The sequence below is a fragment of the Rattus rattus genome, chromosome 2, assembly GCF_011064425.1.
Source record: "Rattus rattus isolate New Zealand chromosome 2, Rrattus_CSIRO_v1, whole genome shotgun sequence".
In the NCBI taxonomy this organism is placed as follows: Eukaryota; Metazoa; Chordata; class Mammalia; order Rodentia; family Muridae; genus Rattus; species Rattus rattus.
In genome coordinates this window covers 168,804,561-168,820,259 of record NC_046155.1, presented here as the reverse complement: position 1 = coordinate 168,820,259, position 15,699 = coordinate 168,804,561, and the positions used below count along the sequence as shown (strand labels likewise).

At 48.5% G+C, this 15,699-nt stretch overlaps 1 protein-coding gene across 1 annotated transcript; it reads left to right on the top strand.

The window, feature by feature from the left end:
* The first annotated feature begins 302 nt into the window (after positions 1 to 302).
* Positions 303 to 13,910, top strand: LOC116894475 (cytochrome P450 2F2). The gene is made up of 10 exons (XM_032896186.1): positions 303 to 340; positions 1,889 to 2,079; positions 2,168 to 2,330; positions 4,510 to 4,659; positions 9,042 to 9,202; positions 9,676 to 9,852; positions 10,213 to 10,354; positions 11,136 to 11,323; positions 12,721 to 12,862; positions 13,470 to 13,910. Exons 2-10 carry the CDS (start codon positions 1,909 to 1,911, stop codon positions 13,649 to 13,651), a joined length of 1,476 nt encoding a protein of 491 aa, XP_032752077.1. The 5' UTR covers positions 303 to 340; positions 1,889 to 1,908; the 3' UTR covers positions 13,652 to 13,910.
* The last annotated feature ends 1,789 nt before the right edge of the window (positions 13,911 to 15,699 follow it).

The window sequence follows — 15,699 nt, the reverse complement described above, 5'->3', positions numbered from 1 at the left end:
AGCCTTTGCCCTATTCCAAGGCAAACGGCAAGCAGTGTCCACACCAAGGAGAGTTAAGGTCAGCCTTCAAGCCAGGAGGACCCAGTAAAGTGACAGAGGGATTTAGAGGTGTGGCCCCATTTACCCCACCATGCCAGCTGGCTAAGAGCCCAGGGTCTACAAGGAAGGTATGATGGAATGGTAGGAGGAGATTAAGCTCATTGGAAGAACCAAGAAAGAGGGCAGGGCAGAGGAGGAGCACGGAGAGACAAATTAAGAGCAGGCGCCCCACACACATACACACACACACCCCTCAGCACACACAAGAGCTCCAGAACAGTACTACAGAATACTGATACAGGTGAGGGGTGACTGTCCAGTGAGGTTGCTGGCTGCGTCTCTGAGACTCTCTTCTGGGACTTGTATGTCTGTCTGTCTCAACTTCTGTGGGACCATGTCCTCTGTCCTCCCTCCTTAGTCCCTTTTAGGAGAAGGGCTCTCTCTCTCTCTCTCTCTCTCTCTCTCTCTCTCTCTCTCTCTCTCTCTCTCTCTCTCCCTCCCTCCCTCCCCCCTCCCTCTCTGTCTCCCATCCATCTCCTGCCCCCTTCTTTATTCCCTTCTTTTCTTCTTTTTAACTTAACAAACAGCAATTATGCGTGTCATTTTAATACGTGTCTTTTAAGATCCTTTATTTTGAAATGTCTATCTCTGGATGGTTTCATAGTTTTCTGGTTTGGTTTCTTTGTTGTTTGTTTGGCTTTGTTTGGGGTTTTATTATTGTTTTATTTGGAGGAGTTGTTTTGTTTTTGTTGTTTTGCTTCTTGCTATGAGGTTTTGACGAATGGCCCTTGACTGGCTGGAAACCCACTATGTAGATAAGGCTAACCTCAAACCTTTAGTGATCTTCCTGCCTCTGCCTCCCCTATGCTGGGTCGCAGGCACACAGCAATATGACTGTTTCTCGGTGTGCATCTCTGAGCTAGGTCTAGTGTATACCTGTAATTCTGGCACTCAAGAGACTGGAGCTGGAGGAGTGACTCTGAAGACAGCATGGGCTGCTGCGTGAGACCCTGTCTAAATAGACCAGGAAAAAAGTGTGTGTGTGTCTGTCTCTTCACCATCTCTCTTCTTTCTCTTTCTTAGTAATCCTCTCCTCTCTCTCTCTCTCTCTCTCTCTCTCTCTCTCTCTCTCTCTCTCTCTCTCTCTCTCTCTCTCTCTCCTGGCCCCTGGCCAGTCTCTCTCCTGTTATTTTCTCTGATTGTACCCATCTCTGCGTGTCTCTCTATCTTTTGCTATCTCTTTTTGTGAGAGACAGTGTTTTGGTAGATGGTTTAAGATAGACAGATGAGAGATAAAAGAAAGATAGATGTTAGATGGATGGATGGATAGATAGATAGATAGATAGATAGATAGATAGATAGATAGATAGATAGATAGATGGATGGATGGATGGATGGATGTTAGATGGATGGATAGATAGATAGATAGATAGATAGATAGATGATAGATAGATAGATAGATGGATGGGATTATTGATAGATGATAGACAATCAGTAGATAGATGGTTAGCAGATGATAAATTGGTAGCTGATAGAAAGCTACATAAACAGTAAAGACATAGATTCCACTGTTTCCAAGGTCATGACTATTTCTTTGGGTCCCTGTAGCTGTCCGTCTCCACCTGTCTCTGCAGTCCTTCTCATGTTTACGTTTTGACAATTTGTCTGTGTCGTCAAACACCTTTCCTTCTCTCCTCTTCCTTCTTCCTCCTCTACCTCTTAACACTCTGACATCCCTCTGCCTCTCCTTCCCTCCGCTGTCCCACCACCTGGACTCTAAGGAGGAAAATTCCAGAAGAATGTGAATAGAGGGACCCCACACTTGACTTCTCCCACTTCGTCCCTCCAGGCACTGCAGCTGCCTTCACTATGGATGGTGTGAGCACAGCCATCTTGCTTCTCCTCCTGGCTGTCATCTCTCTGTCCCTGACCTTCACCTCATGGGGCAAGGGCCAGCTCCCTCCAGGACCCAAGCCTCTCCCAATCCTAGGAAACCTGCTGCAGCTTCGCTCCCAAGACTTGCTGACCTCACTCACCAAGGTGCAGGGTACTTGCGTTTGGCAAAGGGTGATGGAGATGGGTTGCCATGGCCACCAAGCCCCCTGTAAACTCTCTCTTCTACCTCCAGCTTAGCAAGGACTATGGGTCGGTGTTCACGGTGTACCTGGGGCCCAGGCGTGTGATTGTCCTCAGCGGATATCAAGCTGTGAAGGAGGCTCTTGTGGACAAAGGGGAGGAGTTCAGTGGCCGAGGCTCATACCCCATCTTTTTCAACTTCACCAAGGGCAACGGTGAGCCTGCTCCCACCTCCTCCAGCCTCTAGCCTTTTGCACATCTAGAAAGGGAATGAGGGTAAGAGGCTGTCCTCTCAGTGACATTCAGAGCTCAGATCTCACTAATGACCTCATGAAGGATGCAGACAAGCAATGCTGAAAAGAGGGTAGGATCTACCTCGCCTCCAGCTCCCACCTATACCTTGAACTGGGCAGCCATACCAGCCTCCACATCCACTCAGCCGAACCTTACGTTCACCCCATCCTTACTCTATCAACCACGTTGTCAAATCTCCACTCCATCGAGTAGCCAAGTCATAGGCCTTTGTCTCACCAATCTCTTTCAGGACTACATCCATGTTCCCCTGTTTCAAATCCCATCTCAACTGGGGAGAGGGTGTCTGTTTGCACACTGTTTGAGACAGGGTCTCTCTCCATCTCTCTTCACACCACTGATAGTCATGGCCACGCCTAGCAGAACATAGGCGGTGGGAATAGAACCTGTGGCAAGCCCTTTACCCACTGAGCCATCTCCCTCATTTTCTTTCTTTGGCAACAGCTAATTCTGTATCAAGAGAAATCAGAAATTTTTTTTAAGAAATCCAAGATTTGGGGCTGGAGAAATGGCTTGGCAAATTAAGAGTACTGGCTGTTCTTCCAGAGGACCCAGATTCAATTCCCAGCAACCATGAGGCAACTCACAACTGTCCGTGACTCCAGTTTTGGGGGATCTGACACCCTCACACAGAAATATGTGTGGGCAAGACACCAATACACATAAAATTTAAAAAAAGAACACATATAAAAACCAAGATGTTATCCCGTGATTCCTAAAATGCAGTCCATTGTGAGACTGTGACATCCTAGCATGGTCAGAACTGCACTGGGGAGCTACAGGAACCCAAAAAACGTACCTGACCCAGCCAGGAAGGAATTCCTGCCCAGAGGTCCCCTGAGACCGGAAAGATGAAGATAACTAGTCAGGTCAAGACAGGGTGACAGTGTTTAGGAAGATGGCGAAGCACTTGCTGCAGAAACGTGAGGTTGGGAGTTCGGATCCCCAGCCCTCACATAAATGCCAGGTGGACATGGTAGCCATCTATAATCCCAGCACACACAGAATCAGAGACCGGGAATCACCAGAGCTGGATAACTAGACTAGCTGGATCGGCAGACTCTGGATACAAGTGAAAGCCATTGCCTTAATAAAACAGATGTGGAAAGTGACGGAGAAAGATAGCTGGTATCGATACAAATAATAAATTACGGGGCCAGTTACATGGCTCAGGAGGTAAGGGTGTGTGCTGCCAAGGCTGAATACCTGAGTTCAATCCCTACAACCCACAAAGTAGAAAGAAAAAAAGTGATACCTGCTAGTTACACATATTTATGGCACATATGTCCACACACACACACACACACACACACACACACATCCAATAAATAAATGTAACAATTTATAGTACTAATAAAAGTGAAAAGAAAGTCAGGCATGATAGCACACACTTGTAATTGCAACATTTGGTGGGCAGAACCACAGGAATCGTTGCAAGTTCAAGGCTAGCCTGATTGAATGAGTTTCAGGCCAGTCAGAGTTACATAAAAAGTCACTGCCAAGAATTTGCCAAGCAAAAGGATTGGGGTTTTGTTGTTTTGTTCTGTTTTGTTTTGTTTTTGAAAGGTGGTTCTGTGATAGAGTCCTTGCCTTTGTGTCTGTGTAGCCCCTGGTTCAATCAATCCTAGTACCAAAAAATTAAGGAAGCGAGGAAGAGACTCACTTTCATGAAGGGTTGTGCAAAGGCTCAGACACCATGCCTGTCCTAGGATGGGCTCCCAGTGTCCTGGTATTTGTTTTTCTTATTTATCTCTCTTATTTGCGCACTCAGTAATCAATAAGCAATCAAGATCTGTTGACAATGCAAAGGTCACTTTGACACAAAAATGTGTCTTTACTCTGCCTTTCTGACACCTCAAAGCGGCGGGTCTTTACAGGGGAATATGGAGGCAGAGTGGTCAGCTGAGGAGAGCCCAGAGTCCTACAGAACCCAGTCCCAGGGGTCAGGAAGGGTTTGCTGGAGGAACTGAGGGAGATTCTAAACTGAATCCTCCTGACTGATCAGGAAGAGATGACTCCTCCGAGGCTGTGGTCTGGGGAAGGGCTGCCAGCTGAATTTGCCATTCCTTTTCCTCTTCCCAGGCATCGCCTTCTCCGATGGAGAACGCTGGAAGATCCTCCGAAGGTTCTCTGTCCAAATCCTGAGGAACTTTGGCATGGGAAAAAGAAGCATCGAGGAGCGGATCCTGGAAGAAGGCAGCTTCCTCCTGGACGTGCTGCGGAAAACGGAAGGTCAGGCCACACCACAGCCTAGCATCCATCCTACTAGAGGTCTCTCGCACTGCCCGTGCTGTGAACTGTCCGCCCGGGGGGGGGGGGCCTGAGGGCCTCCGAGGCTTCCCTAAGGCTCACAGTTCTGTCATGTTGTCTGTAGCACTCGAAGTCCAACTTGTCTGTTTCTAGTGGGTAATGATGATAACATTCTTACATACTTACTGCACAGCTGGAGAGCTGAGGTGCACCAGTCCAATTCCCAGCACCCATAGGGTGGATCACCACCATTCCAGAGAATCCAGTGCCTTCTTCTGACCTCCACAGGTACAAAGCATACATATGGTGCACACGTACACACACACACACACACACACACACACACACACACACACACACACAGGCAAAGCACTCACACACAAATTATAATGAATAGATCTAATTTAAAATGTTGGGGGAAAACCGTCACAGCTGGACCTGAACGTGGTAATGTATACCTGTAATCCCAGAATTCAGGAGGTGGAGGCAAGAGGGCTAGGAGTTCAAGATCATTCTTGACTGAATAGTGAATTTGAAGACAGCCTATGTTGCACAAGACCCTGTTTCACAGGGTGAGGGGAAATCGGACTGGAAAGGTGACTCTGTGATTAAGAGCACTTCCTGCTCCTACAGAGGACTTGGGTTCAGTTCCAAGCAGCCACATGGTAGTTTACAATTTCCTGTAACTCCAGCTTCAGAGGATCCAATACCCTCTGGCCTCCATGGGCATCCATACACATGTGTGCGTGCACACACAGAAACACACAAGCAAACATACACATAATTAAAACTAAATACTTTGGATTGGATCATTTTATTTCTTATGGGATTTTTTTTTCCCTTTTCTTTTTTTCAGAGCTGGGGACCGAACCCAGGGCCTTGCGCTTGCTAGGCAAGCGCTCTACCACTGAGCTAAATCCCCAACCCCTTCTTATGGGATTTGTAATTAGGAAGGTAAAAACACCCTCCTAGAATCCTCCAGGGAATGGTTAGGGCATAGCTCAATGGTAGAGCCCCTGCCTAGAATTCCCCAGTGAGCCACTAGGGTCATGGCTCACAGGTAAAGTACTTGCCTAGTGTGCACAAGATAACAGTTCCAACTTAGCAGTACAAAATTCAAACAAAATCACAGTTTCCTACAGCTCCAAGACCTTTGGGTATGGTCTTCTCTTTGAAAATTCATTCGCACTCAGAAAGTTGAGACAAGAGGATCATGAGTTCAAAACCAGTCTTCACAGTTCAAGATCCTAAACCAGAAAAAAAAAAAATTACACAAACCAATGGAGTCTCATAATCTGCCCCACTTTACAGAAGAAACTAAAAATGCAGAATACAAACACACATACACAAACACAGAGAGAGAGAGAGAGAGAGAGAGAGAGAGAGAGAGAGAGAGAGAGAGGGAGAGAGACAGAGAGAGAGAGAGAGAGAGAGAGAGAGAGAGAGAGAGAGAGAGAGAGAGAGAGAGAGAGAGAGAGACACAGAGAGAGAGAGAGAGAGAGAGAGAGAGAGAGAGAGAGAGAGAGAGAGACTTCTTCCCCAAATCTTACTAGCTTTGAGGGGGGAAATTGGGATCGCGTGTAATGTAAGTGAGGTCATAGCTGCTTATGGTAGCTTCTTAACGCTCTGATACACTCCACGAATGGAGCTAGTAAGACGCCTCAGCAAAGGTGCTCACTGCCAAGCCTGGCCACACAGTCGAAGGAAAGAGCATGTCCTCTGACCCCCATTGTTACGTCATTGCACACACATACACATACCAAATACATAAAAATTCATTTTTTTCAATTACCACAAACATATTATATTATATTAATATAACACAAATTTTTGTGTGCTTCCTTGTTTTATATAGGTTGTCACTCTGTAGCCCAAGCTAGCCTAAAACTTATAGCAATTCTCCTGCCTCAGTCTCCTAAGTGCTTCGATTATAGGTGAAGATACCATGCTCGGCCAGATTCAAATTCATCATCTTACATGGGTTTTTGGGTTCGAAGTACTAAGGAGGTCAGTAGAGTGCTGTCTCTCCCTCTCTTTCTCCTTCTTCTTCTTCTTCTTCTTCTTCTTCTTCTTCTTCTTCTTCTTCTTCTTCTTCTTCTTCTTCTTCTTCTTCTTCTTCTGGAGGTCAGTAGAGTGCTGTCTCTCCCTCTCTCTTTCTTCTTCTTCTTCTTCTTCTTCTTCTTCTTCTTCTTCTTCTTCTTCTTCTTCTCCTTCTCCTTCTCCTTCTCCTTCTCCTTCTCCTTCTCCTTCTCCTTCTCCTCCTACTCCTCCTCTTCTTCTTCTTCTTCTTCCTCTTCTCCTCCTCCTCCTTCTTCTTCTTCTTCTCCTCCTTCCTCTTCCTCTTCCTCTTCCTCATTTTCCCACCAACACACTTTTTATTTTTCAAGAGAGGGCTTCTCTGTGTAGCTCTTCCTGTCCTGGAACTTGCCTGTAGACCAGACTAGCCTTGAACTCAGAAATCTGCCTGCCTCTGCCTCCTGAGTGCTGGGATTAAAGGTGTGCGCCACCACCAACCCAGCTAACATACTTTGTTTTATACCCACTTAACTCTTCTTTATAAGGACCTTACTGAGGTCCACTCAGGTAATTCAGAATATTTTTCCTATGATAAAATTTATTTTTGAGATTTTATAATCTTTTGAAATTATGAGTCTGGGGGAGATGTGTGCACATGAGTGCAGCTGTCTGAAGAGGCCAGAGTCATTGGGTCCCCCTGGAGTTGAGGTACAGACAATTGTGAGGTGCCCAGTGTAGGTACCGAACCCATGTGCTCTGCAAGAGCAGTACATATCCCCAACCACTGAGCCATCTCTCCAGCCCAGTGTTACAAAACTCTGAATCACATCACATCTAAGATGAGATTCTGGGGTGGGGATGTGGACACCCACGGTGTCCGTGATTCTACCTACCACAGCAGTTTGCTTTGTGGCAGCCCCATGATGAATCAGGACTCAGTTATGAATTTCCCTGACTCTTTCTAAGAGCTGCATGAGGAGGGGACTGTCACCACACCCATTTTACAGGCGAGAACTGAGGTTCGGATAAAGAAAAAGCACGGAGACTAAGAGCCCATGCTAGACTCGAAGCAAAGTTCTCCCTCCAGCTACTGTTTTAGGGACTGTGCTCTTACACCTCAGATGTTGTGTTAAGATGCAGGCTTTGGGGTTGGGGATTTAGCTCAGTGGTAGAGCGCTTGCCTAGCAAGCAAAAGGCCCTGGGTTCGGGAAAAAAAAAAAAAAAGATGCTGGCTTTGTTTGTTTGTTCTCAAAACAGAAACTCTATAGCCCAGACTGGCCTGGAACTCACAGTGAGCCTCCTGCCTCAGCCTCCCAAGTGCTGGGATTACAGGCCTGCACCACCGGACCTAGCATTTGTTGCTTTTATTGTATCCCATAGTGTTTGGTTGTTGGATGGTTAGAGGTTAGACACTATGCCTGTGGTATACCCTGTGGTAAAGTTGTCCTCAGGCATTGTGTGCGGTACTGTGCTGTGCAGTCTGCTCCACCCCAATGTTAACTCACTGTGTGTCACCTCTCTTGTGTGACTTAGGATGTCACAGTGTGCTATGCACCATCCCACGAGCTGCCGTGAGTTGCTGCCGTGTGCTGGGCAGACAGATGTTGGGGTGTACTGACATCATGAGGCATTAGATTGTGACTGCACCTCAGGATGTCCGTGGGCTGTCTGTGTTTGCATTATTTTGTGTTTGGTTGGTTTAGGAGGTTTGGTTTGGTTTCTTTCACTGAGACAAGATCTCTCATGTATGCGTTTGTGTTAATGTGTGCCGAGTGTGTGGGAGCGCCTGTCAAGGCCAGAAGAAAGAGTCAGATCTCCTGGAATTATAGGCAATCATTAACAGCCTGAGCTAACCTCCCTGAGACAACCCTCTGCTCCCCAGCTGTCTGATTTTGAGACAGTTTTTGAGCCTTACAACCCAGGCTGGCCTCACGCTTGCAGCAATCATCCTCCCTGGGCCCCTCAGCTGGGATCCCAAGTGCTAGCCACCCTTGAGACACTTTTGGCTGTACTTGCTGGTGATTTTTGTGGGCAGCTGTTTGCTCTGATGCCCGTGTGCTCTGTTGTGGACAGTGTAAAGTGTCCAAGAACAGCCAGTCCTTTTGTTAAGCGTTCTTGTTCTGCAGGATAAGGTGAGTTTTGTTGTGCGTGACATTCCCAAATTATTTGAGAGTGTTGTCATATTGCACATTGAGCAGTCGCGTGAGAGAGCATTCTGGGCTGCAAGATGTTGTTTCATGGGTGGGTGAACAGTGAGCAAATGGAAGCCCTGGCAGCACTCCGTCTGGCTGTCGCACACGATGTATTAGCAGAGCTCTGCGCTGACCCACTTCACCTCTCCACCTCAGGCAAGCCCTTTGACCCCGTGTTTGTCCTGAGCCGCTCCGTCTCCAACATTATTTGCTCTGTCATCTTCGGCAGTCGTTTCGACTATGACGATGAACGGCTGCTCACCATTATCCACTTTATCAATGACAACTTCCAGATTATGAGCAGCCCCTGGGGCGAGGTAAGCACTCTGAGGTCAACCAGATGGAGTAGTGGGCCCACCGTCTCCTAAAAAGCACCAGGGGCCGGAATCCCCATACTAAGGAGACCGAGGCCAGAGGACTGCCACAAGTTCCTGACCAACCTAGACTACATAGAAATAACTCCTCCAGCCGGGGCTGAAGAACCAGGTTATGTCTCAGAAAAATAAATTCGTAAAACCAACAGAGATCTAGCCGGCCTGGCCTGCCCCCTCTCCTTACCTTATAACCCCACCCCCAGTCACACGGTTCACCCATCCTCCTCTGTCCTCCCCACCGCCCCCACCCCCACCCTCCGCCCCCGCCTCCACCTCCTTCCTCCCACTCTCTTTCCACTCTGGCAAAACTTGGCTCCCCCTGCCAAGACCCGGTCAAGGTCAATTTAATGTTTGCCTCGTTTAGTCCATCAACCCCCAAGCTTGCTTTATGAAGCCCCTTCAACTCTGGTCCCCAGATGTACAACATCTTCCCGAGTCTCCTGGACTGGGTGCCTGGGCCACACCGACGCGTGTTCCGGAACTTTGGGGGCATGAAAGATCTCATCGCCCGCAGCGTCCGCGAGCACCAGGACTCCCTGGATCCCAACTCTCCCCGGGACTTCATCGACTGCTTCCTCACAAAAATGGCACAGGTAGGCATGAGATGAAGATTCTCCCTCTGCGCTGGTGTGAAGTCCTCCTGCTGCCCCCAGCCTCAAACATGCAGGGGTCTCAGCTTGGGTAGAGTCGTGACGCTGTGGCACTTGGCCCTGCTGGACGACTGCCCAGAGAGACTACCAAACAAGTCATTAAGCCGTTGTTGTGGTTGGCCAAGTTGTTCAACTTGGGCCTTGACACTTTTTATCTCTCCCTTCACTCTCCTCGGCTCCCTCAAAAAAGTTAGCTCAAGAGAGGGACAGAACCAGCGACTAGTAATGGCAGCACAGTCACACAGGCTCCAAAGTCTAAGCTTCTCCCAGTCCCTGACTCATAGGACCGTCTGTCAACCACAGGAGAAGCAAGACCCACTGAGCCACTTCAATATGGACACCCTGCTGATGACCACACACAACCTGCTCTTCGGTGGAACGGAGACTGTGGGCACCACTTTACGCCATGCCTTCCTCATTCTTATGAAGTACCCCAAAGTGCAAGGTATACGGGCAGCAAAGCCCTCTCTACATCCCCCCTCCCTTCTCCCACCCTCCACTCCTGCCCCACCCCATCCAGAGAGTCTAGTAGAGCCCTCCATTAACAACCTTCTCATACAAGCCAAACCAACTGAGAAGCTAATGCCTGCCTCTTGGCCCTCGGGGTCCACATAGTGCCATTCGGACCTTGCCTGTGTACTATTGGACCTGCCCACAACACATGTGACTATCCAACCTCTGAGTCCTTCACCCTCTGTCCTCTCAAAGCCCCTCCCCTGAGCCCCAGACACAAGGTCTGGCTAAGGACACTGACCTGTTCTGAATGTTGTGGACTGCGGACGGCCTCTAGCATATCAGCCTCCCCCTCTCCAGGCTCCGCCTCCCTCTCTCCAGGCTCCGCCTCCCAGTTGTCTTCCTGGCTTGGTGGGAGAGAGCTAGCTCTCCTGTACACTCATGAGGTCCATGAGCCTCAAAGCCCTTCTTGAAATCAAATGAAGGTCCTAGGAACCAAACAGCCCTAAAGCCCACCTACCCCAACCCACACCCAGAAACCCCTGCAACAGTCAACATTTTCCCTCTCTCGAAAACAAATGCTTTGAAACCCAGAGTAACCAAAACTCTCACAACTATCCTCCTGCATCAGTTTCCCGCATACAATGATTACAGGCCACAGCCAACAGCTAGAAAAGCTCTGACTTGACTCTCCCGTGCACTCCCACAAACTTGTTCCAATCCCAGTCGTTCCTCAGGAAACACCATCTACTACTTTCCCCTTCCACCTCCAGCCCGTGTGCAGGACGAGATTGATCGTGTGGTGGGACGTTCGCGGATGCCCACGCTGGAGGACCGTGCATCCATGCCTTACACAGACGCGGTGATCCACGAAGTGCAGCGCTTTGCAGATGTCATCCCCATGAACCTGCCCCACCGCGTCATTCGGGACACACCTTTCAGGGGCTTCCTGATACCCAAGGTGTGCTGGGCTCCTGAAAGGACATGGGGGTAACCTAGGAAGAAGTATCTCAGACTTTTGTAATTGGCTAAGGGGTATCCTTAGACCCTAGCAATCAGCTCCTAGAGTGCCAAGCTGCAGAGGTGGGAAGTTTGCAAACATTTTTTTTCAAGTTTTAATTTTATTTTTTACATATATGGTGTTTCACCTAAATGTCTGTGTACCATATGTATGCAGAACCCTAGGAAGCCAAAAGAGGGCGCTGTGGCCTCTGGAACTGAAGTAACAGATGGTTGGGAGGCACCAAGAGGGTACTGGGAATCAAACCCAGGTTCTCTACAAGAGCAGCCAGTGCCCTTAACACCTGAGCACCTGAGCCATCTCTCCAGCGTTTGTTGTTGTTTGTTTTTTGGTGAAGAAGTCTCTTTTTTTTTTTAAATGATTTTATTTACTTAATGAATATGAGTACACTCTGTCTTCAGACACACCAGAAGAGGGCATCGGATCCTATTACAAATGACTGTGAGCCACCATGTGGTTGCTGGGAATTGAACTCAGGACCTCTGGAAGAGCAGTCAGTGCTCTTAACCACTGAGCTATCTCTCCAGCCCAAGAAGTCTCTTGTACCTCAGGTTGGCCTTGAATTCCCTATGTGACTGAGGCTGGATTTGAACTCCTGATCCTCCTGCCTCCTCCTCCACTGTATTGGAATTCTACCACCCCTGGCTTAGCCATCTTAGATTCTTAAAAACAGAGTTCCTTCATACCGGAAGGGATTGGAACTCCATACAGCTTCCTAGCTCAAGCCCCTTCCTTGGACCCCTCTCCAGAATTACTGGGGTCTGGAATTTTATCTGAACATCTCCTGAGGCCAAAACACCATTCTTGGAGGACACCTTCTCCAAAAACAGCCCCCCTACTTCCCACCCCACTTTGCACCCCGTGCACCTCCACTGAGAACTTCTACAAAGCCCGGGGCCAAGGGTGGCCCCCGTCCATTTCTCATCGCTAGGAGATGTAGCTGGAGTCCTACCTTGTCAAATCCATAGTGCTTTGCTCAATCTTTGCAGCACAGAAACCTGAGTTTGGGGGGAGGGAGGGAATCAAACAAGCAAATAAACCCTCTTCCAGAATGGAAGGCTATCTCATCAGTTAAGAGCACTTCCAAAGGACCCAGGTTGGATTTCCAGTATCCACAAAGCAATTCACAACCACCAGTTCCAGGAAACCTGCCTCCGTCTTCTGACAACCGCGCGCGCACGCGCGCACGCGCACACACACACACATACATACACACACACACACACACACACACACACACACACACACACACACACGTGTAGACAGACACTCATACACATAAAATGTTGTTAATCCTCGGTGAGTGTACATCACTGAATGTCTCTTCGCCCACACAGGGCACAGATGTCATCACGCTCCTTAACACCGTGCACTATGACTCCGAACAATTCAAGACCCCTCAGGAGTTCAATCCTGAGCATTTTCTGGATGCCAATCAATCCTTCAAGAAGAGCCCCGCCTTCATGCCATTTTCGGCGGGTAAGAGATGGAGTGAACTTTAATCCTAACCCTACTCTTCAAACCGTCTCGATCTATCCAACCCCCTCCTTGACTTGGCATACAGAAATTTCCCTTTTCTAATTCGGCTCCAAACACCGAGGGGGAAGCCAAGACAATCATTTAAGAATGATTATTATCAGAATCTCCACTAGGTGGCGCGGTTAGCTCTGGTTTTCCTTAACGCTACCTTGCAGCGCTGGCGAGGGAAGGATAGCAGGAAGCTTGAAGGAGGCGGGAATTCTAATTACTCTGTACCGGGAGGAGGAAATGAGGACTAAAGTCAGATAAATTGCTTTTTGTGTGCCAGATGCTGCCTCTGAGAAGGGGCAGTGGCTGAGAGTTGGTCTCCGTAGCCAGATCACAGTGGATTGCACCCCAGTTCTGTCCCAGTTGTGGTGTTGTTCTGATAAAAGATTTGAACCCAGGCAGTTGCATTCATATTGGCAGCTACCTTGGCTTCATTCCCTCCTGTGTCAGTGATAACCCCAATCATTCCCTTCAAACCCACACATTTTCCTCTAAGAATATGGGGTGCAGCCCACACTCTTTTACCTCTCCACTGCCCTCGGCCCTCCCACCCATACAGGACGCCGACTGTGTCTGGGAGAGCCACTGGCACGCATGGAGCTGTTCTTATACCTCGCCTCCATTCTCCAGAACTTCACGTTGCATCCGCTGGTGGAGCCTGAGGACATCGACCTGACCCCGCTCAGCTCAGGGCTGGGCAATTTGCCAAGGCCTTTCCAGTTGTGTATGCGCATTCGCTGAGTACTGCACCGGGGGACTGCTCTGTCCCTCTTCCAGGGGTTTCACTGTTGTGGGTCTCCATTGAGGTCTCTCACGTTCCCTTCCCTAAACCTTGGGCCTGCCACGTGTCGGTACTTTACCCCTCCTATCTTAAGCCCATCTTCATGGAAAGAATGACGTGACAAAGGGGAAATACCCGTCTTATACGCACAGAACCTGTTCTACGATGCACCCCTTTCCTGGCTGTTTGTATCATTTCCTAGTAAAGACCTTAATAGTAGATGTGTGTCTGGCTTGGCTGAATGAATGGAAGAGATAAACCCTTTATGGCAGCAGTTTCCGGCTGAGTCACAAGACTCATCTAAGACAATCTGCATATCAGATATTTACATTATGATTCACAACACCAAAATTACGGTTATAAAGCAGCAACAAAAATAATTTTATGTTTAGGGTCACCACAACTTGAGGAATCATTGGGGACCGCAGCTTTAGGAAGATTAAGAACCACTGCTTTATGGTGAGGAAGGAGGTCTGGATGAAGGGGGTGGGGAGACACGCCCATATTAAACCACGCCCATCTTAGGCCACGCCCCTCTCAAGCCCCTCCTGGAGTTACCAGATGCAAAGTCAAAGACTTGTCTGGGCTATGAAATGAGTTCAAAGTCAACTTAATTGTTTCATAGTCGATTTTTGAAAGTATTGAAGCTATAGCTTACTGATAGAGTTCTTGCAAACATGTATGACACCCACGGTCCAGTCTCCAGTACTGCAAATGAAGGCGGGAGGGGGGGCGGGGCGGGGGAAGGAGAGCTAATGTTTTCTGGAAACCAGCTGGAAAGGAAAGGATGTGGGGGCATAAAGGTTAGTCTGCAAATGTGGGGTAACAATACTTCTTTGTTGCATAGGGAGAACTAAAGGAATCATCTAGAGCTCTTTCCTTGGGAAGCACAGAGAGGCAGAGAAACCAAGAAAGAGGTGGGAAAGGTCGCCAGGGGAGATACCAAGCAGGGGGCCTGTGGGGTTGAAGCTGGAGACCCTAGAGCAACCATTACAAAAGCTTCAACTGTGCTTCCCAAGGAAAGAGCTCTAGATGACTCCTTTAGTTCTCCCTACGCAACAAAGAAGTATTGCTACCCCACGTTTGCAGACTAACCTTAGACTAAGAAAGGTGCATCGGGGGTTTGCCCAAGATCACAAAACGAGCGGAGCTGAAATCGGAACACTGGTGCATTCGCCACAGACGCTGCAAGTCCAACCACCCACCGCCTTTTAATAAACCAGAGGCTGCAGAGGGACAAAAGAAAACATTGTCAGAGACAGGAGAGAGTAGAGATAAAGAAAAATGGGAGCCGGAGAGTTGGCTCAGCAGTTAAGAGCACTTCCTGCTATTCCAAAGGACCCTGGTTCAAGTCCCAGCACCCACATGGTAGCTCACAACAGCTCACTCCTGTTCCAGGGGATCTGATGCCTTTTCTGGTTACCACAGGCACTAGCCATCGTGTGCCACACAGACATGAATGCAGGCATGACATTCATACATATAACATAAAAGATAGAAGAAGAAGGAGGAGGAGGAGGAGGAGGAGGAGGAGGAGGAGGAGGAGGAGGAGGAGGAGGAGGAGGAGGAGGAGGAGGAGGAGAGAAGAAGAAGAAGAAGAAGAAGAAGAAGAAGAAGAAGAAGAAGAAGAAGAAGAAGAAGAAGAAGAAGAAGAAGAAGAAGAAGAAGAAGAAATGGGAGCGTGAGAACACCAAAGAGGGGGGAGAGGAGACACAAGCAAAGGAAAAGGAAAATAGACCTGCTGAAAGGACCAGTACTGCTATAGGACACCCAAGACCAAGTTCTCAAAGAAGATTCATTTGCCCCAGAGAGACAAGGGTAGAGAATAAGAGGTGAAGACAGGAGATAGAGGATGGGAGCGGGGGGCAAGGGAATGAGGGAGAGGGGGAAGAGAAGGAAGAAGACAGAGAAGGGAATGAGGGAGAGGGGCAAGGGGTATTTGTCCTCAAGCACAAAGGCCTGCCTCTGGATAGAGGAGGCAGACATGACCCATAGAAAAATGTCGGTT

What these genes read in the sequence shown, in the direction of transcription:
- LOC116894475 (XM_032896186.1), top strand. Translation starts at nt 1,909, where the DNA reads ATGGATGGTGTGAGCACAGCCATCTTGCTTCTCCTCCTGGCTGTCATC. An exon ending in CAACTTCACCAAGGGCAACG is followed by an intron (nt 2,331 to 4,509) that starts GTGAGCCTGCTC and finishes TCCTCTTCCCAG; the next exon opens with GCATCGCCTTCTCCGATGGA. An exon ending in GAAGTACCCCAAAGTGCAAG is followed by an intron (nt 10,355 to 11,135) that starts GTATACGGGCAG and finishes TTCCACCTCCAG; the next exon opens with CCCGTGTGCAGGACGAGATT.